The sequence below is a fragment of the Hypanus sabinus genome, chromosome 9 (genome assembly GCF_030144855.1).
Source record: "Hypanus sabinus isolate sHypSab1 chromosome 9, sHypSab1.hap1, whole genome shotgun sequence".
In the NCBI taxonomy this organism is placed as follows: Eukaryota; Metazoa; Chordata; class Chondrichthyes; order Myliobatiformes; family Dasyatidae; genus Hypanus; species Hypanus sabinus.
In genome coordinates this window covers 123,135,072-123,156,350 of record NC_082714.1, presented here as the reverse complement: position 1 = coordinate 123,156,350, position 21,279 = coordinate 123,135,072, and the positions used below count along the sequence as shown (strand labels likewise).

General features: G+C 39.4%; 1 protein-coding gene across 4 annotated transcripts in view; it reads left to right on the top strand.

The window, feature by feature from the left end:
• The window catches only part of LOC132399767 (circumsporozoite protein-like), a 38,369-nt gene that overhangs the window by 12,651 nt on the left and 4,439 nt on the right, over positions 1–21,279 (top strand). For all 4 annotated transcript variants that reach the window (XM_059980498.1, XM_059980497.1, XM_059980496.1 and 1 more), the window contains 2 exons: positions 12,458–12,529; positions 17,390–17,491. In XM_059980498.1, the coding sequence (XP_059836481.1) occupies positions 12,458–12,529; positions 17,390–17,491 (174 nt within the window). The remainder of the gene's footprint in view (positions 1–12,457; positions 12,530–17,389; positions 17,492–21,279) is intronic.

The following is a 21,279-nucleotide window of genomic DNA, read 5'->3' as shown; positions in this document are numbered from 1 at the left end:
CATGTTGCAATGTGTCACCCCTCCAATCATCCAGGCAAAGAAAGAAAGATAAAAGAAAAATAGATTATAAAGAAAAAAACAACAAAAAACCCTCCTGCTAATGTTGTGATTGAAAAAAAACACAACATTACCCCCCTCCATTGTGCGGGACATGGCAAACCCCATTACACACGTGAATCCCGTAGCGATCGATCCGAAGTTCCCCCAGCTCCCCCATAGCATGAAAAATGTATGTAAGAGAAGAAAAAATAATATCACTATTCTCGATTAATATTTCTCAAATTTTTACCTTTCTCCCCCTGTATCATATAATTAAAAGTATATTTAAATATTCTTCTGTCCTTAATGTCCATCAACTCACTTCACTATCCCCGTCTTTATCTTTAATCTGTTTCACTTTTAAATCTTTACTGTGTCTAACGAATATTTGGGAATTCTTGTGCAAACTCCTCTGCATCCCGATGATCAGTAAAAAATCTTCTTTTTCCATCATCCAAAAAGATTATCAGTGTTGCCGGGTGGCGCAATATAAATTTATAACCCTTTTCCCATAAAACTTTTTTCGCTGGATTAAATTCCTTCTTTCTCTTAAAGAGGTCATAACTTATATCAGGATAGAAAATAACTGCTTTCCCTTCTAACATCAATGGCTCATTTCTTTTTCAGGCACATTGGGCAGCCGCCTTAAGGATCTTTTCTTTATCTTGATATCTTAAGCATTTTATCAAGATTGGTCGTGGGTTTTGATCAGGTTGAGGTTTTGGTCTTAAGGCTCTGTGGACCCTTTCGATTTCAATCAACTGGGTTCCCTCTTCCATTTCCAAATTTTCCAGGATCCATTTTTGAAAAAATTTTATTGGATCCTCTCCCTCTATCCCTTCTTTAAGATCAACAATTTTAATATTATTTCGTCTACTAAAATTTTCAAGCACATCTAATTTTTCCAACAGTCGTTTTCTTTCTGATGTCCAGGCAAGAATATTATCTTCCATTTTATTCACTCTCTCAATAGTGTCTCCCGTTATTTCTTCCAACTTTTTAACTTTCTTGTCCATTTTCTCCTGTTTTTTCACCAGTTTATCATAGTCTTCATATTTTTAATATTTTCTTTTATTATTTTTAATGTTTTTAATTCTTTTAATTCATTATTTGCGCCAAAGCTTCCCTTATGTCTCCAGAAGATCTTCCACCTCCAACCTCTTCCTGTTGTTCTTCTTTTACCTCCTCATCTTCATCTGTATGTTCCAGAGAATCCGGATCCACCTCGGATTCATTTTCACTTCCACTTCCAATCGTAGCTGGGATTTGTAGTTCAAATTGCTCATGTTTGCTCATGCCCCTTGCTTTGAGCACACGCAGTTCCTGTTGTTCCTTCTTGGAGACTGTTGAGGTTGCTGCCGATTCTTGTTCTGTATCGCCAGAGGTAAGATGCACTTGAGTCCGAGGTTTCTTCATGGTGGCCGGCCCAGCTTGTACTGTCTTCAAGTAGTAGTTTTCTTCTGCGTCTGTTTAGGAGGTATATCTAAGGAAAATCCTGAGTAATTTAGACATAGTTTTTAGTAAGTATTTACTATTTTTTCTTCACTTAAACATTAATTTATTAGTTTTTTATGGGAGAGCTGGATTTCCACGTCTCGATCTTACGTCATCACATGATGTCCCCAAGAATTAAGTTAATTGTTGAAAGAATTAGAGATCAGTTGAAGAAATCTTTCTCTAGCGACAGCTTGTTGGTAACCTGGAAATCTATCTGAAAGAGTTGGAGGCCATGACCTTCCTGCATTTAAAGGGTACCCAATGCAAATTTGAGAGATGTAATCTAGAACCTGTGAACAGAGAGCTAGTAAGTGGGACTAACTTAAATTGCTCTTTTTAGACCATAAGACATAGGAACAGAAGTAGGCCATGTAGCCCATTGAGTCTGCTCTACCATTCAATCAGCTGATCCTTTTGTTTTCCTCATCCCCATTTCCCAGCCTTCTTCCCATAACCTTTGATGGCATGCCGAATCAAGAACCTATCAATCTCTGCCTTAAATACACCCAACAACCTGGCCTCCACAGCGGCACGTAGCAACAAATTCACCACCCTTTGGCTAAATAAATTTCTCTGCATCTCTGTTTTGAAAGGGCGCCCCACTGTCTTGAGGCTGTGCCCTCCTGCCCTAGACTCTCCCACCATGGGAAACATTCTTTCCATATCTACTCTGTCTAGGCCTTTCAACATTCAAAAGGCTTCATTGAGATCCCCCCCCCCCCCAATCCTTCTAAATTCCAGCAAGTGCAGACCCAGAGCCATCAAATGTTCATTGTATGATAATGCTTCATTCCTGAAATCAACACTTGTGAACCTTCTCTGAACCCTCTCCAATGCCAGCAATATCTTCTAAGATGAGGAGCCCAAAACGATACACAATACTCAAGGTGAGGCCTCAGCATCACATCCCTGCTTTCGTAGTCTAGACCTCTTGAAATGAATGCTAACATTATATTTGCCTTCCTCACCACCGACTCAACCTGTAAGTTAACCTTCAGAGTGTTCTGCACAAGGACTCCCAAGTCCCTTTGCATCTCTGACTTTTGGATTTTCTCCCCATTTAGAAAATAGTCGGCACATTTATTCTTACTACCAAAGTGCATGACCATGCTTTTTCCAACATTATATTTCATTTGCCACTTCCTTGCCTATTCTCCTAATCTGTCTGTCCTTCTGCATCCTACCCGTTTCCTCAACATTACAGCCCTGCCACCAATCTTCGTATCATCTGAAAACGTGGCAACAAAGCCATCTATTTCATCATCTAAATCATTTATATACAGCATAAAATAAGTGGTCCCAGCACTGGCTGCTGCGGAACACCACTAGTTACTGGCAGCCAACCAGACAAGGATCCTTTTATTCCCACTCACTGCCTTCTTTGAATCAGCCAATGTTCTAAGCATCTTGTTAGCTTTCCTGTAAAACCACAGGCTCTTAACTTGATACACAGCCTCAAGTGTGGCACCTTGTCAAAGGCTTTCTGAAAGTCCACATATACATCATCCACTGCATCTCCTTTATCTATCCTACAGTATTTGTAATTTCCTCAAAGAATTCCAACAGGTTGGTCAGGCAGGATTTTCCATGCTGACTTTGTACTATCTTGTCCTGTGTCACCAAGTACTCATCACCTCGTCCTTAACAATTGACTCTAACATCTTCCCAACCTGAGGTCAGGCTAACTGGCCTATAATTTCCTTTCTGCTTCCTTCTTTCTTAAATAGTGAAGTGACATTTGTAATTTTCCAGTTCTCTGGCACCATGCCAGAGTCCAATGATTTTTGAAAGATCATTGCTAATGCCGCCACAAACTCTAACGCTACCTTTCAGAACTCTAGGGTGCAATTCATCTAGTCCAGGTGACTTATGTACTTCAAGGTCTTTCAGCTTCTTAGGCACCTTCTCCCTTGTAATAGTAACTGAACTCACTTCTCTTCCTTCACACATAACAATATCTGGCATACTGCTAGTGCTAGTGTCTTCCACAGTGAAGACTGATGCAAAATACTCATTCAGTTCATCTGCCATATCCTTTTTCCCCTTTAGTATTTCTCTTGCCTCATTTTCTAGCAATCTTATATCCACTCTCATCTCTTTTATTTTTTTACATAGTGAAAAACTTTTACTATCCACTTTGATATTAGTTGCCTAGCTTGCTTTCATATTTCACCTTTTTCCTTCTAATGATTCTTTTAGTTGCTCTCTGTAGGTTTTTAAAAACTTTTCACTCCTCTTCCCACTAATTTTTGTTTTGTTGTCTGACCTCCCTTTTTGTTTATTACATTAGCTTTGACTTCTCTTGTCAGTCACGGTTGTACTCTTTTGCCACTTATGTATTTCTTCACTTTTGGAGTACACATGTCCTGCATCTTCCTTATTTATCCCAGAAATGCATGCCATTGCTGCTCTGCTCACATCCCTGCTAGCAGCTTCTTCCAATTTACTTTGGCCAACTCCTCTCTCATACCACTATAATTTCTCTTGCTCCACTGAAATACTGCTATGTCAGACTTTACTTTCTCCCTATCAGATTTTAAGTTGAACACTATCATCTTGTGGTCACTGGTTCCTAAGGGTTCTTTTACCTCAAGTTCCCAAATCACCTCCGGTTCATCACATGATGCCCAATCCAGTGTTGCTGATCCCTTAGTCGGCTCAATGACAAACTGTTCTAAAAAGCATCTCTTATATATTCAATAAACTCACTCTCTTGAGAGATCCGTTATCAACCTGATTTTCCCAATCAACCTGCATGTTAAAGTCTCCCATGACTATCATAAACTTTACCCTTCTGACACATCTTTTCTATTTCCTGTTGTAATCTGTGGCCTGCCTCCCAGCCACTCTTGGAGGCCTGTATATACCTGCATTAGGGAATTTTTACTCTTGTAGTTTCTTAACTCAACCCACAAGGATTCAACATCTTTCTACTGATTTGATGCCACTCTTTACCAGCAGAGCCACGCCACCCCCTCTGCTGACCTTCCTATCCCTCCGATACAACATGTAACCTTGAACATTCAGCTCCCAACTACAACCATCCTTCAACCACAATTCTGTGATGGCCACAACATCATAGCTGGCAATCTGTAATAGTGCAACGTGATCATCCACTTTATTTCTTATAATTCGCACATTGAAATACAACACCTTCATAACCATATTTGCTACCGTTTTTGATTTTGCATCCCTAATGTACTGATACTCACCCTGTTGGCTGCGATTATGTCCCATCACCTGTCTGTCCTTCCTGACAATCTGACTGCACACTATCTTTGTTTTTTTTTACCATCTGTCTTATCCTGAGTCCCATAACTCCAGTTCCCATCCCCTGCCAAATTAGTTTAAACCCTCTCCAACAGCTCTGACAAATCTGCCCACAAGAATATTGATCCCCCTTGGGTTCAGGTGCAACCCATCACTTTTGAACAGGTCATACCTCTCCTGAAGAGATCCCAATGATCCAAGAATCTGGAGCCCTGCCCCACGCACCAGCTTCTCAGCCACGCATTTATCTGCCCGATGATCCTGTTTATATCTTCACGGGCAGGTGGCACAGGCAGCAATCCGGAAATTACTACCTTGGAGGTCCTGCTTCTCAGCTTTCTACCTAGCTCTCTAAATTCTCTTTTCAGGACCTCTTTGCTTTGCCTTCCTATGTCATTGGTACCAATATATACCAAGACTGGCTGCTCTCCCTCCCTCTCCAAAATATTGTGGACGTGATCTGAGTCACCCCTGACCCTGACACCTGGGAGGCAACATACCATCCGGGTGTCCTGTTCACGTCCACAGTATCTCTCCCTGTTCCCCTCACTATTGAGTCCCCTATCACTACCACTCCCTTCTCTCTCTTTCCCTTCTGCACCACAGACCCATGCTTAGTGCCTGTAACCATCTGGTTAGAGGCTACCCAGATGTAAGATAGGTGTTGTTCCTCCAACCTGAGTGTGGTCTCATCCAGATCATTACACGTAACATGGGAAGTGGATGGCCACTGGGAGATTCCACCTTTTCTGCCAGACAGAGTATAGTTGCTCCAAACTGATGGCATGAGCATCAATTTCACGACCTTACGGTAATGACCCCCACCCCCTTTTTCTTCACCATACCCCTCCCCATCCCCTTTTCCCTCTCTCAGCTTATCTCCTTGCCTGCCCATTGCCTACCTCTGGTGCTTCTCCCTCCTTTTCTTTCTTCCATGGCCTTCTGTCCTCTTCTAGCAGGCTTCCCCATCTCCAGCCTTGTATCTCTTTCTCTAATCAACTTCCCAGCTTTTTATTTCATTACTTCCCTTCGGGTTTCACCAATCATCTTGTGTTCTCTCTCTCCTCCCCAAACATTTTAAATCTATTCCTCAGCTTTTTTTCCTCCAGTCCTGCCAAAGGGTCTCGGCTCGAAATGTCGACTATACTCTTTCATAGATGCTACCTGACTTGTTGAGTTCCTCCAGCATTCTGTGTGTGTTGCTTGGATTTCCAGCATCTGCAGATTTTCTCTTGCTTATGGCTGTTGTAAATTCATTTTCTCCTCTCCCAATATGAAACTTTTGGGAAAAAACTTGGGATAGTGATGAAATAATACATTTGGATAGTTTCAGAAATGCTGAAATAGGCTTTTAAAATTGCAGATGCTGAAAACAGCAAATACTGAAGATGCTTCAACAAACAGCATCTGTATGAGGGAGAAACTGAAATAATACTTTCAGATTCAGCTTTGATAAAGGCCTTTGGCCTGTAACATTTCCAGTGTACAGGTTCACAATCCCTTATCCAAAATCCTTGGGGCCAGTTGCATTTCGGAATTCAGAATTTTTCAGATTTCAGAATTCCTCCTTATTGGTTCCAGGACCCCCTGAGGATACCAAAAGACACGTATGCTCAAGCCCCTTATTTAACCTGTCTCAGTGCGGGTGGACTTTAGGAACCGGCGGAGCTCCAGACCTACGCACATCCTCCCGTATACTTTAAATCATCTCTAGATTACTTATAATAGCTAATACAATGTGAAAGCTATTTAAGTATTTGTTATACTGTATTGTTTAGGGAATAATGGAAAGAAAACATAGAAATATACGGCTTCAAACAAACCAAATTAAACACATGGTAAATGACTTACTGGAATAAATGTAGAATGTCACTGTCACTATAAAACTTCAGTAAATTGTCTGTCTCTTTCTTTAAATCATATACAGTGGTACATATTCTTCAGTAAGATGCCGCACAGACACAGCATGATCAAGCTTCTGCAATAACTCCACTTTCTGCGTTATTGATAATGATAGATGCTTCCTTCTCTTTCTCTCATTGTTACCCATAGGGGCATCTGCAGCTCTTTTTGACATTTTCATACTGGAATTAAACACAAAGTCAACAGTGAACACAAAATATCAGTGAACAGCAAGTGCACGTGTAACCAGTACGAGCGCTGAGCCACAACTGACGTCTGGCGGCCTCTGCTAGTGCTGCCATGTCACACCTGAGTGACGTCAGCTGTTGGCAAAAAAATCTTTGGTTTTTGGAGCTTTTTGGATTTCAGAATTTCAGATAAGGGATTATGGACCTGTATTATGTTTTTTTTTATACACGTTTAGCAATGTGTTTGCCTTTTCAGAAAATCATTCAATTCAGTGCTGTATTGATTACACTTAAGTTCAGTACTAGAAACTTCCCCTGGAGTAGAAAACAAAATTCTCATGTTATTTAGTTATGAGCCATTTTAACCTTTTAACTTTATTATCTACTGTAACATTAAAAAAAAATGAAGGATGCAACTCTGTAGCAAGAGTCACAATGCATTCGATTAGAGTCATACAACATATCCACCATGTTGCCCAGCCATTTAGTCCCAATATCTTTCTAAGCCCCTCCTGTCTAATGGTTCTTAAATTATACTATTTTATCTGTCTCAACCACTTCGCCTGTCAACTTGTTCTATATACTCATTACCCACTGCATGAAAAAGCTGGCCCTTTTAAATCTTTCCCCTCTCCCCCTGAATCTGTGTCCCCTAGTTTTAGACCCTTCCACCCTGGGGAAAAGCCTGTTACCATCCACCTTATCTATGTTCTTCATAATAATTTTAAACATTTCTGTAAGCTGTCATTCGCCTCTGTTCCAAGGAATAAAGACCTAGCCTGGCTAACCTTGCCCTCTAACTCGGGCTCTCTTGTCCTGGCAATATCCTCGTCAATCTTTCCTGCACCCTTTCTAGATTAACCACATCTTTCCTATAACAGGGTGACCAAAACTACGCTGTTGTGATATTATCAGTGGCATAAGAGAATTTATCAACGGGACTGTATGTGTGCTTCTCTGGTATAACATGAAGTTTTTGCAGCATAAATTTACTGAGATCTAATGAATGTTTAATTTGAGTACAGCAGCTGGTATCTTTGAATTTAGTTTATGTTTTTCTTAGCTCAATCCCTTGGGTATAGATTCCTAAACAACAGCCACTTATTCACATGCTTCTAGTATGGTAGCATACCTTATTCATCTGCCTAAGGCCTTTGTGTCTATAATGGGCCTGGTCTTAAAGAACATCTTTTCTGTAGCTTTAAGTATAACTTTGACTAGGAATCGCCTCAGGCAGTCTCCCAACACAATCATCCCCTCAGTACTAAATAACAAGCTTCATTATCTGGGCCTCTTTACTTCCCTTTGCAACTGGATCTTCGACTTCATCATTGGAAGATCAATAGCAACATCTTCTCGTTTGCTTATTCCACTGCTGTACTCTTTCAGCATAGTGTGGCTAGCCGCAGTTCAAACAGCATCTGTCAGTTTACGGCTGACACCACTGCCATTGGCAGGATCTCAGATGGCAACAACGACACATACAGGAGATATAGATAGGTTGAGTGGTGTCACAACAACAGCCTTGCACTCAGCATCAGCAAAACCAAAGAATTGATTGTGGAAGGGGAAGTTGGGAGAAAACGGGTCAGTTGTGGAAAGAGTGAGCAGCTGGGTGTCAATATCTCAGAATATCTATTCTGGGTCCAAAATATTGATACAATTATGAAAAAGGCATGCCAGCATCTCTACTTTGTTAGGTGTTTCAGGAGATTTGATATGTCACCAAAGACTAGCAAATTTCAACAGCCTTCTGACTGGTTGCATCACTGCCTTATATGGAGTCTCCAATGCACAGGATTGAAAGAGGCCATCTGTAGTTGTGCCCCTATTCTCACCCATTTTTGGTTATTTACACTTCTGAAATAAACAGAGAAGGTGATCAGTGTTTCTCTGGATGCTAAATTGTTGTGTAGTGTGCCGTACAATAATCTGTAAACATATTTTCTAAAGTGTGGACTGGGTCAAGCTAGGTTGTGTGAAATCATAGACTACTTTCTCAACCTTCCTTGCTCAATGTTCCTATTCACTAAGCCATAAAATGGAATAGCATGGAAACAGTCCCTTTGGCTGACTGGGTCTGTGCCAATGCACCAACCATCAATAATCAGTGTACACCAATCCTACATACATCTCACTTATTTTTCCTCTCTCCCTTTCTCATTTAATCTGCATGCAGGATCGACAAAAGACAGTCAGTAGGTAAGAGTCCATGGTATTACAGGAAATATACTAGCATGGACAGAAGATTGGTTGGCAGAGTGCAAAGACTGGGATGAAAAGGGGGCTTTTGCCTGCCAGTGACTAGTGGTGTTCTGCAGGGTCAGTGTTGGGTCCACTACTTTCCATGTTGCATGTAATGATCTGGATGATGGAATTGATGGCTCTGTGGCTATGTTTGTGGAAGGTACAAAGATAGCTGGAGGGGAAGGTAAGGTTGAGGAAGCAGGGAGTCTGTAGAAGGTGTTAGACAAATTGGGAGATGGGTAAAGAAGTGGCGGATGGTATACAGTATATTGTCATGCACTTTGGTAGACAGAGTAAAGGTATAAACTTTTTCCAAATATATAGCACATTTAGAACTTGAAGATGCAAAGGTATTTGGGATTCCTTGTTCAAGATTCCCTAAAGGTTAATTTGCAGGTTGAGTCAGTGGATTGAGGTAAAGAAGGCTAATTCAATTTTAAGTTTTTGATTTGTAATGGTGACAAAGGTTACGGGGAGAAGATTTAATTACTTTTTACTTAGCTAACTGGGGATAATTTCCAAAGTCAATTTACTTACCGGCCTATATTGGGATATGAGAGGAAACTTGAAGATCCCACTTGTATATATGCAACCACAGCAAATTATCATATTCTATATATACACAGTGGACTGTTTCTTAGGTCAGGAGTGGAACCCTGTGTGATCCATTCACTTCAGATTCAGTTTATTGTCATTTAGAAACCACTAATACAATGCAGTTAAAAAATAAGACAACGTTCCTCCAGAATGATATCACAAAAGCACATGACAAAACAGACACTAGAAAATCCACATAACGTTTGGCAATCCCCAATCCAGAGTCCGGAGAGGCTGCTGCGTATTAATATCGCGCTACCATCTTAGCGCGTTCCCCAGAAAGGAGCTCCAAATATACCAGACAAAACAAGATCAAACACTAAAGTTACAAGACCTGCACAAAACCACATAGTTACAACAGTGCAAACAATAGCATAATTGATAAAAAAAAGATTATGAGCACAGTAAAACTATCCAAATATCCAAAGATATTAAAGAACTATAAGTTCAAAAGGAATCACCACACAGTTTCCACAAGTCCCCAGGGTCCCGACAGACTTGCCATCCCACGCCGGCGGCAGAAGGGAATACCCCCGCAATGGACTTCCACGGCGCCACCTGACTCAGCCTCGCAGACGCAGCACACACCGAAAGCGACCTGACTGCAGCGGACTCCAAGCCAATGACCATCCCCTCCGGCACAGCTTCTCCAAGTACCATTCTCTGCCGAGCATATTAAGACGGCCCCGCCAATGGCCATCAGCAACGCGACCCCGAGGACTGGGGGCCTGTTCTTCCCAGCAGAGTCCCAGACCTCACAGCAGCAGCAGCAACGAAGAAGGTCTTCCTGGAGATTTCCCAATGTTCCTCCGTGCTCCCACGTCCGTTTTCAATCGATTATGATTGCGCACGGCACCCCACTTCAAGGTTTAATGTGATGTGTGTTTGTCAGGCCTAGATTTAAATGTCATCTGTATCTATTTGCATGTTCCTGATTATTTTTGAAATAAATCATTAATGAAGGTGGTACTCAGATGCATTTAAAACACACTTTATGATGAAAGTTCAAAGTAAATTTTATTATCAAACTACATATATGTCACCATATACAACCCTGAGATGCACCTTCCTGCTGGCATACTCAGCAAATCTATAAAATAGTAACTAACAGGGTCAATGAAAGATCAGCTAGAGTACAGAAAACAACAAACCATCCAAATGCAAATAGCAATAAGTAATGAGAACATGAGTTAACAATATAGAGTCCATAAAGTGAGATCTTTGGTTGTGGGAACATCTCAGTGGATGGGCAATTGAGTGTAGTTACCCCTTTTGTTCATGAGTCTGATGACTATGGGGTAGTAACTGTTCTTGAACCTGGTGGTAGAGTTAGGAGGCTCTTGTACCTTATATCTGATGACAACAGTGAGTAAAGAGCATAGCCTAGGTAGTAAGAAACTCTGATGATAGATGTTGCTTTCCTACGACAGTGTTTCATGTAGACGTGCTCAATGGTTGGGAGGGCTTTAAACATGATCTACTGTGCTGAATCCACAACCTTTTGTAAGATTTTCCATTCAAAAGCATAGGTGTTTCCATACCAGGCTGTGATGCAGCCAGTCAGTACACTCTCCACTGCACATCTATGGAAGTTTGTCAAAGTTTTTGATGTCATGCCGTATCTCCAAAGACTCCTAAGGAAGTAGAGATGCTGCTGTGCAATGGCACTTGCATGTTGGGTCCAGAACAGATCCTCTGAAATAGTAACACCCAGGAATTTAAAGTTGCTGACCCTCTCCACCTCTGATCCTCCAAAGAGGACCTCATGGACCTCTGGTTTCCTTCTCCTGAAGTCTACAATCAGTTCCTTGGTCTTGCTGAAATTAAGTGAGAGGTTGTTGTTATGACACCATTCAGCCAAATTTTCAATTTCCCTCCTATATGCTGATTCATCAGTGCTTTTGATTCAGCACACAACAGCATTGTCTTCAGCAAACTTGAATATGGTATTAGAGCTGTGCTTTACCACATAAGGTCAATGACAGCTTCCACCCTGCCACTATAAGACTATTGAATGGTTCCCTAGTAAGCTAACGTGTACACTTGACCTTGTTTGTTTTCACTCATTTTGAGCCTAAATGGGGATGTTCTTGTATCATTAGAAAAATAATAAAGTAAATCAGGGCATTGATACTTGTTAATTACTGCAGACTGAAAAAATGCATAATTTAAACTGTGAAAACCCTTAATATTTTAGTCCATGTAAGTTTAAGATCTGCTTTGGATAATGTGGTTATTAAATTCTTAATTTATTTTGAATAAGTCCTTTTTATTGCATGGCTAAAATAATTAAAATTGAATTGTAAGTTAAAATGAATGATTGTGAATTACATAGATTTAACACTGATGTCTTTACAGAGTTCTTCACATTCTTTAATTTCTTAATATAATTATCAAAATTTACAGCAGAACAAGTGGTTATTGTGACTATTTTGTCCATTCTTTCTGAGAGAGCTTAATTTTATCATGCTTCCTGGCAGTTGGTCTGTAGCCTTGCAGGACATATTATGTGTGTATCATGGAATTTTTAAATGCATTAATTGTTTCTGACTCTTCCACCATTTCAGAGAATAATATGTAAACTATTCTACATAAATTTGAATGATTTTGCATAGTTTTATAATATTGGTTGAAAATTGTTAGTTTGAGCACACAGAACTTCCTGCTCTTTGAATAATGCCAATTGATTTTTACAGTTTGTGTTTTTCCATGTGCAGGCTAAGGAACTTACGGAGAGCATTGAAGAAATGTTAATTCGATTGGATGAATTTTGTGGAATGCTTGACATGGTACGTTTTACAACAACACCTTCTAAACCAAATGTAGTAGAATTGCAGAACATTGCCAATTTATTCACCCCAATTTTAGAAGGGTAATTACATAATTTATATGATTATAAAGAAGGGCATTCTAAAAGGACATGGTGAGCAGCCAGAATTTTTGGTACATATTGGCACCAATGACATAGGTAGGAAAAGGGAGGAGGTCCTGAAGAGAGAATTTAGAATCCGAGGTAGGAAGTTGAAAATCAGGATCTCCAAGGTAGTAATCTTTGGATTGATGCCTGTGTCACTTGCCAGTGGAGGTAAGAATAGGATAATATGGCAGATGAATGTGTGGTTAAAGAATTGGTGTATGGGGCAAAGTTTCAGATTTATGGATCCTTCTGGGAAAGGTATGGCTTGTATAAAAAGGTCAGGTTACACCTGAACCTGAGGGGGAACCAATATCCTTGCGGGATGGATTGGGGGAGGGTGGTGTTAAAACTAATTTGGCAGAGGATGGGAAACAGTGATAGAGCTGAGGATTGGACAGTTGGTATACAAGCAGAGACAGTGTGTAGTGAGACTGTCAGGAAAGACAGTCAGATGATAGGGCAAAATTGCAGTCAGTTGCAATCGAAATGGGTGATGAACACAGGACAGAAGATGTTATATTTGAATGTGCGCCATATACAAAATAAGGTAGATTATCTTTTAGCGCAGTTATCGATTGGCAGGTTTGATGTTGTGGGCATCACTGAGTCATGGCTGAAAGGAGATTATAGTTGGGAGTTTAACAGCCAAGGATACACATTGCATCTAAAGGACAGGCAAGTAGACAAAGGGAGTGCGGTGGTTCTGCTGGTAAAAAATGAAATAGAAAGAGGTGACATAGGATCAGAAGATGTAGAATCATTGTGGATAGCATTAAGAAACTACAAATGTCAAAAGACTATACCAGGCCCTCAAACATTAGCCAGGATGTGGGCTACAGATTACAATAGGTAGAAAATTCATGTCAACAGGGAAATGTTATAATAATCATGGGGGACTTCAATATGGAGGTAGATTGGGAAAATCGGGTTGTTGCTGATTTTGGATCCCTAGAGAGTTTGTAGAATGCCTATGAAATTGGTTTTTTAGAGCTGTTTGTGGTTAAGCCCATTAGAGGATTAGCTATTCTGGATAGGGTGATGCGTAATGAACTGGACTTGATTTAGGGTGCTTGAAGTAAAGGAACCCTTAAGAGACAGTGATCATAATCTGATGGAATTCACCCTGCAATTTGAGAGAGAGAAGCTAAAGTCAAATATATCAGTATCACATTGGAGTAAAGGGAATTACAGAGGCATGAGAGAGGAGCTAGCCAAAATTGATTGGAAGGGCCCGCTAGCAGGAATAACAGCAGAGCAGCAATGGCTAGAATTTCTTGGAGCAATTCAGAAGACACGGGATATATGTATCCCAAAGAAGTATTCTCAAGGCAAGATGGCACAACCATTGCTGACAAGGGAAATCAGAACAACATAAAAGTAAAAGAAAGGGCTTATAATAGAGCTAAAATTAGTGGAAAGTTATAGGACTGAAAAGCTTTTAAAAAACCAACAGAAGGCTACTAAAAAAGCCATAAGAAGTGAAAAGATGATATATGAAGGTCAACTAGCCAATAATATCAAAGAGGATACCAAGTTTATAAAAGAGGAAAAGAGAGGTGAGAGTGGGTATCAGTCTGCCGTGACTGGTGGCATGGCAGCATATTGGTTAGCAAAACACTTTACTGTACTGGTGACCCAGGTTCAGTTCCCTCCCCTGTATTAAAGGAGTTTGTATCTTCTCCCCATGACCAAGAGGGTTTCCTCCCATAGTCTAGTAGGTTAATTGGTCATTGCAAATTGTCCTGTGCGTAGGGTGGGATTAAATCGGTGGATTGCTGGATGGCATGGCTTGAAGGGCTGGAACAGCCTATTCCGCTCTGTATCACAATAAATAAATATAAATTAGCTGGAGAGGTGGTAATAGGGGATAAGAAAATGGCAAATGAACTGAGTAAGTATTTTGCATCAATCTACACTGTGGAAGACTCAAGAGTATGCTGGAAGTTTGAGAGTGTCAGGCTGAAGTGAGTGCAGTTGCTAGTACTAGGAAGGTGCTTGGGAAGCTAAACAGTCTGAAAGTCTAAGTCAGCTGGACCAGATGGACTACACCACAGGATTCTGAATGAAGTAGCTTAAAGAGATTGTAATGGCATTGTAATGATCTTTGAAGAATCACTAGATTCTGGCATAGTTCTGGAGGACTGAAAAATTGCAAATTTCATTCCATTCTTTGAGAAAGGAAGAAGGCAGAAGAAAGGAAATTATAGACCAGTTAGCCTGACCTCAGAGGTTGTGAATATATTGCAGTTGATCTTTAAAGATGAGGTTTCGGGATACTTGAAGGCACGTGATATTTGGATCTTCAGAACATCTTTGACAAGGTGCCAGATATGAAGCTCCTTAGCAAGATGAGAACCCATGGTATTACAGGAAAGATACTAGCCTAGATAGATCATTGGCTAATTAGCAAGAGACAGAGTAGGAATAAAGTGAACCTTTTCTGATTGGCTGCCAGTGACTAGTGGTGATTTGCAGAAGTCAGTGTTAGGACCACTTCTTTTCACATTGTATATCAGTGATTTGGATGATGGAATTGATGGCTTTCTGGCCAAATTTGTAGATGATGCGAAGAAAGCTGGAGGGGCAGGTAGTACTGAGGAAGCAGGAATGATGCAAAAGGATTTAGACAGATTAGGACAATGGGCAGACAAGCAACAAGTTGAATATAGTGTAGGAAAGTGAGGCCTCAGCAGAGCATTACATCTTTGTTTTTATATTCTAGTCCTCTCAAAATAAGTGCTAACATTGCATTTGCCTTTCTCACCAACGACTCAACCTTAAAGTTAACCTTTAGAGAATCCTGCACGAGGACTTAAAAGTCCTTTTGAACCTCGGATTTTTGGATTTTCTCCGTTTAGAAAATAATCAAAGCTTTTATTCCTTCTACCAAAGTATATGACAATACACTTTCCTAATGTTTGTATACTCCTATTCTTATGGGAATGTACAGTATTGACTGGAGACCACAGATGATGAGATTTCTGCTGGAAGAACCTAGTGGGTCAAGTAGCATCTGTGGAGGCAAAATTTCCCTTCGGAAAGTTGCAATGTCGTCCAGTTGAGTTTTGCATCAAACAAGATCTCACACCTAATTGTGACTACTTAATCTGACTTTATTTTTAGGTGTATAATTGCCCAGAGTGTACACACACTTAAATACTGTAGCTTCCCTATAAAACATCTTGGCATAAAACAAGTAACATAATTACAAATAAGAGTCTGAATTTTGCATTCACTGAAGGGTATTTCTAAACAATCAAAATGCTGCAGAACCATTCATTTGGGGTCTAGATCATGTGAACAGCAAAAGCAGTCATACCAATGTAACCAACCAAATTGAAGAATCCTTGGTGAGATACATAGTGTTTAAATCAGGAGCTAATACTTGGTATATTTTATTCAATGTAAATGCAGTTCTAAGAATATAATAGAAGGAAAATAAAAATCACTAACAATAATTGGCATTTGAAAGAATGAAACCCCACATGTGAAAGTAAAATATTAGTGCCTACAAGTTTGATAACAAGACTAAAATATTAAAAATTATTTGCACTTGAAGGACAAACCCAAACATTTTCTGGAATCACATACAAAATGCTGGTGGAACACAGCAGGCCAGGCAGCATCTATAGGAAGGAGTACAGTCGACGTTTCGCACCGAGACCCTTCGTCACGACTAACTGAAAGAAAAGATAGTAAGAGATTTGGAAGTGGGAGGGAGAGGGGGAAATCTGAAATGATAGGAGAAGACCGGAGGGGGTAGGATGAAGCTAAGAGCTGGAAAGTTGATTGGCAAAAGGGATACAGAGCTGGAGAAGGGAGAGGATCATGGGACGGCAGGCCTAGGGAGAAAGAAAGGGGGAGGGGAGCACCAGAGGGAGATGGAGAACAGGCAAGGAGTGATTGTGAGAGGGGCAGAGAGAGAGAAAGAGAAAAAGAGGGGGGGGATAAATAAGGGATGGGGTAAGAAGGGGAGGAGGGCCAGTAACGGAAGTTAGAGAAATCAATGTTCATGCCATCAGGTTGGAGGCTACCCAGATGGAATATAAGGTGTGTGTTTGCATTTTCTGGAATGTTTAGTGAGTAAATACCCAACATATTGTAGATATATAGAGAAAGAGGGCAGCTCAGACATTCTGCCTGCATGTGGTTAACATCCAAACCTCGTGATCTCTACATTTAGATGTGTACAGGCACTGCAGTTTGTTACTTGATCTGTACCTGACAGTTTGCTTCATCTTCAAGCATTTTAGAAAACAAATCTGTTCCACTTCATTCTCTAGTTTCATACGAAGTGTAAGCATTTTTTAGATGACACATATTGCTACTTTTGTGCAATTTCTGTCAATAATCCCAATGTACTTTGCACAGAATAAAATGAATCTTTCTCATTTTTAACGAGCAAATGTCTGATAAGCTGCACAATGGAAATTGGTGATCAATGTACAGAGTAAGAAAGTTATAGACTAGACTAGAAAATTAGAAAGCAGATGTGTCATTTTACTCTCTGAAAAGTATGTGCTGTTGAAAATGAGCCAGCTAGAAACCACCATTCTGCGATTATGTATAAGAAGTGCTCAGAACTTGAGAGGCCATGGGGCATTAATTTGAATGAAGAAATTAACTAGTGGGAACAAAGATTTCAAAGGTATAGATTTTTATATATCAATTTCATAAAAATATTCCATAGCTAAATTACTTGTACACAGTAAGTTATTTTCTGTATTTTCAGATTCGAAATGACTCCTCTCAAATTTTGGATGAAAGTATACCAAAACTGAAGGTCAAGGCACTAGAAATGAAGGAGGTATATTCTAAGATTGATAAAATGGAGGTTTGTAATGATTTTTAAGCATTTTTGTGATACAATATTAGAATTCAAAACCTTAAATGGATTGACGACTTGTCATGTGAATCTTATATGAGTTAGGAATACCAGATTTAGATGATTGTTACACTTCCATGTTCTCTTATTTTGTGTTGATTGCCTTGTTTAGTTAGGACACAATATGACTCAGACAATATTATTGTGCATAACTTCAATTTTTAAGACTCACTCATTTTGGTTGATTTATGAAGCATGTATGATGACAAAATTGAATTGGAAAACAAAACTATATTAAATGAATTCTGATGGGTTTTTTTTTTATAAAACCATTGCCTCTGCTCTTTAAGGCTTTTATAGCAGTGGTCCCCAACCACTGACTCATATTGTTTCCTCGCACATGCTTCACGGCCCAGTGGTTGGGGTCTACTGCTTTATAGCATACAATAACAAGGAACAGGAGGAGGCTATTAGGTCTTGAATTTAGTTCCGCAGTCAAATAAGAAGTTATTCTCCATTTTACTCCATAGTTCAATATTCCTTTATTCTTTGATTCTTGAAATGTCCACAAATCTAACAGTATCAAACTTGAATATATGTAAGCTGAGCATCCTTGTTATTTTGGAGAAACAGTTGCAAACACTAAGCAATATACATCATTCCATTCTCTCAATTCATCATGTAATTGCTTGAGATAATTTTAGTCACAGAAACAAGTAGATTGCACCTGATCAGTTGCTAGATTGTAAAAATATTCACATTGAACTGAAGCAATGCTAGCAGTGGTCAGAAGTGCATTTGTGTGGCAGATGGGATAAGAATGATTTTGTATTCTTTTGCTGTCTATTTCCCATCCTCCACTCTCTCTGACACATTTTTAGAAATACTTCTGTGATTAGAAATTTGAATTTGCCCAGTATGCTAGCCTGTTACACTGGATTTATCCTTTTTATTTCCCCTTCCCTCAACCCAAATCCCTACTATCATCTATCATCTTACTAAGCTAATCTAGACTCCTTTCTGTACAATAAAAATAAAGGTCTGTCAATTAGACAGACTTATGGGTAAAACTAACAGAAAGCACTCAGGTTCGTGATTAAGATTTCAACTTGAACTAAATTATATATACCCTGTTAATCAGGCCTTTCCACTAATGTCCAGCTGCCTTTTTGCAAAACAGAAAACCTTGTAATACTAATGTGAAATATAGTGCAGAATAGTAGTAGTAGGCCTCCGTTAGTCTCAATAGACCATGCATTTGTACCTTGGAAAGTTTCCAGGGCGCAAGCTGGGCAAGGCTGTTGCCCAAGCTGCAAGTCTCCCCTCTCCACTCCACTGATGTTGTCCAAAGGAAGGGCATTAGGACCAATACATGGCACCGGTGTCGTCGCAGAGCAATGTGTAGTTAAGTGCCTTGCTCAAGGACACAAATGCAGCCTCAGCCAAGGCTCGAACTAGCGACCTTCAGATCACTAGACGAATGCCTTAACCACTTGGCCACGTGCCAACACAGCGCAGAATAAGCCCTTCCAGCTATGCTGCCCAGCAACCCCCTATTTAACCCATCAACTGGTGCATCTTTGGACAGTAGGATGAAACTGAAGCACCTGCAGAAAATCCACGCAGTCACAGGAAGAATGTACAAACTCCTTACAGATAGCAGTGGGAATTAAACCTGACTCACTGGTACTGTAAAGCATTTTGCTAACTGCAACACTACTGTGTTGCTCCATCAGCATCAATATTGCCATGTATAGGACTTTGAATTGACTGCTTTTGTTATCAATTTACTTGATTAAATGCCAAAAAATGAGCCCTATTTTTTTAAGCAATACTTTCAAATAATGAATTTGGTGTGATGCTTTGTGGTAGGATTGTATTTGACGTTGTTGGAGATTTCTATAAATTGAATTGAAATAATTATTGAAAAATGTGCACTAGTTTCCAACAGACTCTGTAGTGGAATTTTACATTTCTCAGAATGCAAAAATGGACAGAAGGCAGGGGTACAAAGTTCAGAGGAAATCAGAGTGAGTTTTATTTTCCTCTGGCAGAATGCCTGATTGCTACTTGGATCGGATTATTATAGCTGATCCAGTAATCGATAATATGTTGCCAGTTGGAAAAAATTCTAATACATTCTAATAAAAATCCTAATATCCTTAAGTGATTTTATTGCTTTAAATTCCAATACCAGGGTGTCCACAGATTCCTTCCATTTATTTAATTACAAATGAGATCTTAAACATCATCTACAATTCCTACAGTTCATTAATAACACCATGTAATATACATTGTGGACAACTTTTAAAAAAAGTTTTAAAGATATTATGTTGAAGTCTGTATAATTTAAGAACTTTAATGAAATGGATGTTTTCAGGCAGTAATCATTAAAATGATAGAGTAATGAAATTGGAGTCAACTAGTTCTACAAGACTTGCTAAGTTAATTTTTTGAAGACTTATATTAGGAAATGACTGGCAGCCTTTGACATCTTCTAAGACAAATCACAGCTTTCATCATCAAAAGATGAAAATCATTGCAATCCCTCAAGTTCAAGGGTGACATGCTTCCACTCTTGTTCTAAGGGCTTTGATATCTCGGTGAGGCCTTTAGTAGACTGTACGCATTACCAGAGTTAGGGTTAAAAATGCCTGAACATTGTCAGTAGGCCATTTTAGAATAGATTTTAAAAAATAGCTTTTGACCTTCATCTCTTTAATAAACCCAGCCCTGCTTAGATTCCCCTTACCTTCAATTAGTCCCATCTGCCTTACAATGTAATAGATCAGTCAAATTTGACTTTAAAAAAGGCAAGGAACTCACTGTATTTCCTCATATTGTCTGTTAATATTTTTGTTTAGCATGGTGAGATTAAAAAGAAACTCCCTTTCAGTGCCAAAATGACTCATTCATCCTTTTATTTGCATTCTTTGATCTTTTACCCAACTATCCTCTCACATGCTCTCAATCTTATGAAGCTACACCTAAAGTGCTTCTCTAAACATATCCCTGCTCACAATCTTAGTAAAATGGATAGAAATGGCAAATGTCATAGCTCACACAGGAAAGTTTGTTCAAACTAATGATATATTAACATATACATAGATCTAAATTTAATGTTAATTACATTTTATCCTCTAGTTTTCCCTCTTTAGCAAAAAAACTAAATTTAATTATAATTCACTATTATTTACCAAATGCATGGCAGGTGAGCATTTGTAACTGTATTGCTCAAGCGCGCATTCATTTTCCAATCAAAAACATAGAATTTCATGAAAAGGATCAAGATTTTCACTAATATTCCTCTGGTCTGGGTACAAAAACTAGTTTTTGAGTACTTATTGCTGCCTCTTTTGTGATCAATACCAACAAGTAATTGTACCTGAGATCTTCCATGTCTGTGTGACTTGCTTGCTTATTTGTTCCAGGGGGTAGGTGTTGCCTTCTGCTTTCCGATTCAGTAATAGCAGCAAGTTCATGCAGCCTCAGACATATTATACACACAGATTAGCTGATGTAAGCCACAGTCCTTCAGCTTGTTTATTAAAGACTATGGAATTGCACAGGACAGCAAATTTTTTCTAAAGTGTTGCTTTCTCAGAATTTTTTTTTATAAGACTGCTTGAAAATGAACACAAATATAATTTCAGACTACTTGCATTCCATAGGAATTTGGAGAAACAAAAAATTAACTTTTATTGAATATAATGCATTTAGTTGCATAATGGTGCTGATGCTTTGCAATAGCTCAACTAAGTTAAAATATTTTGTTAATAATTTTTCATTTGTACTCA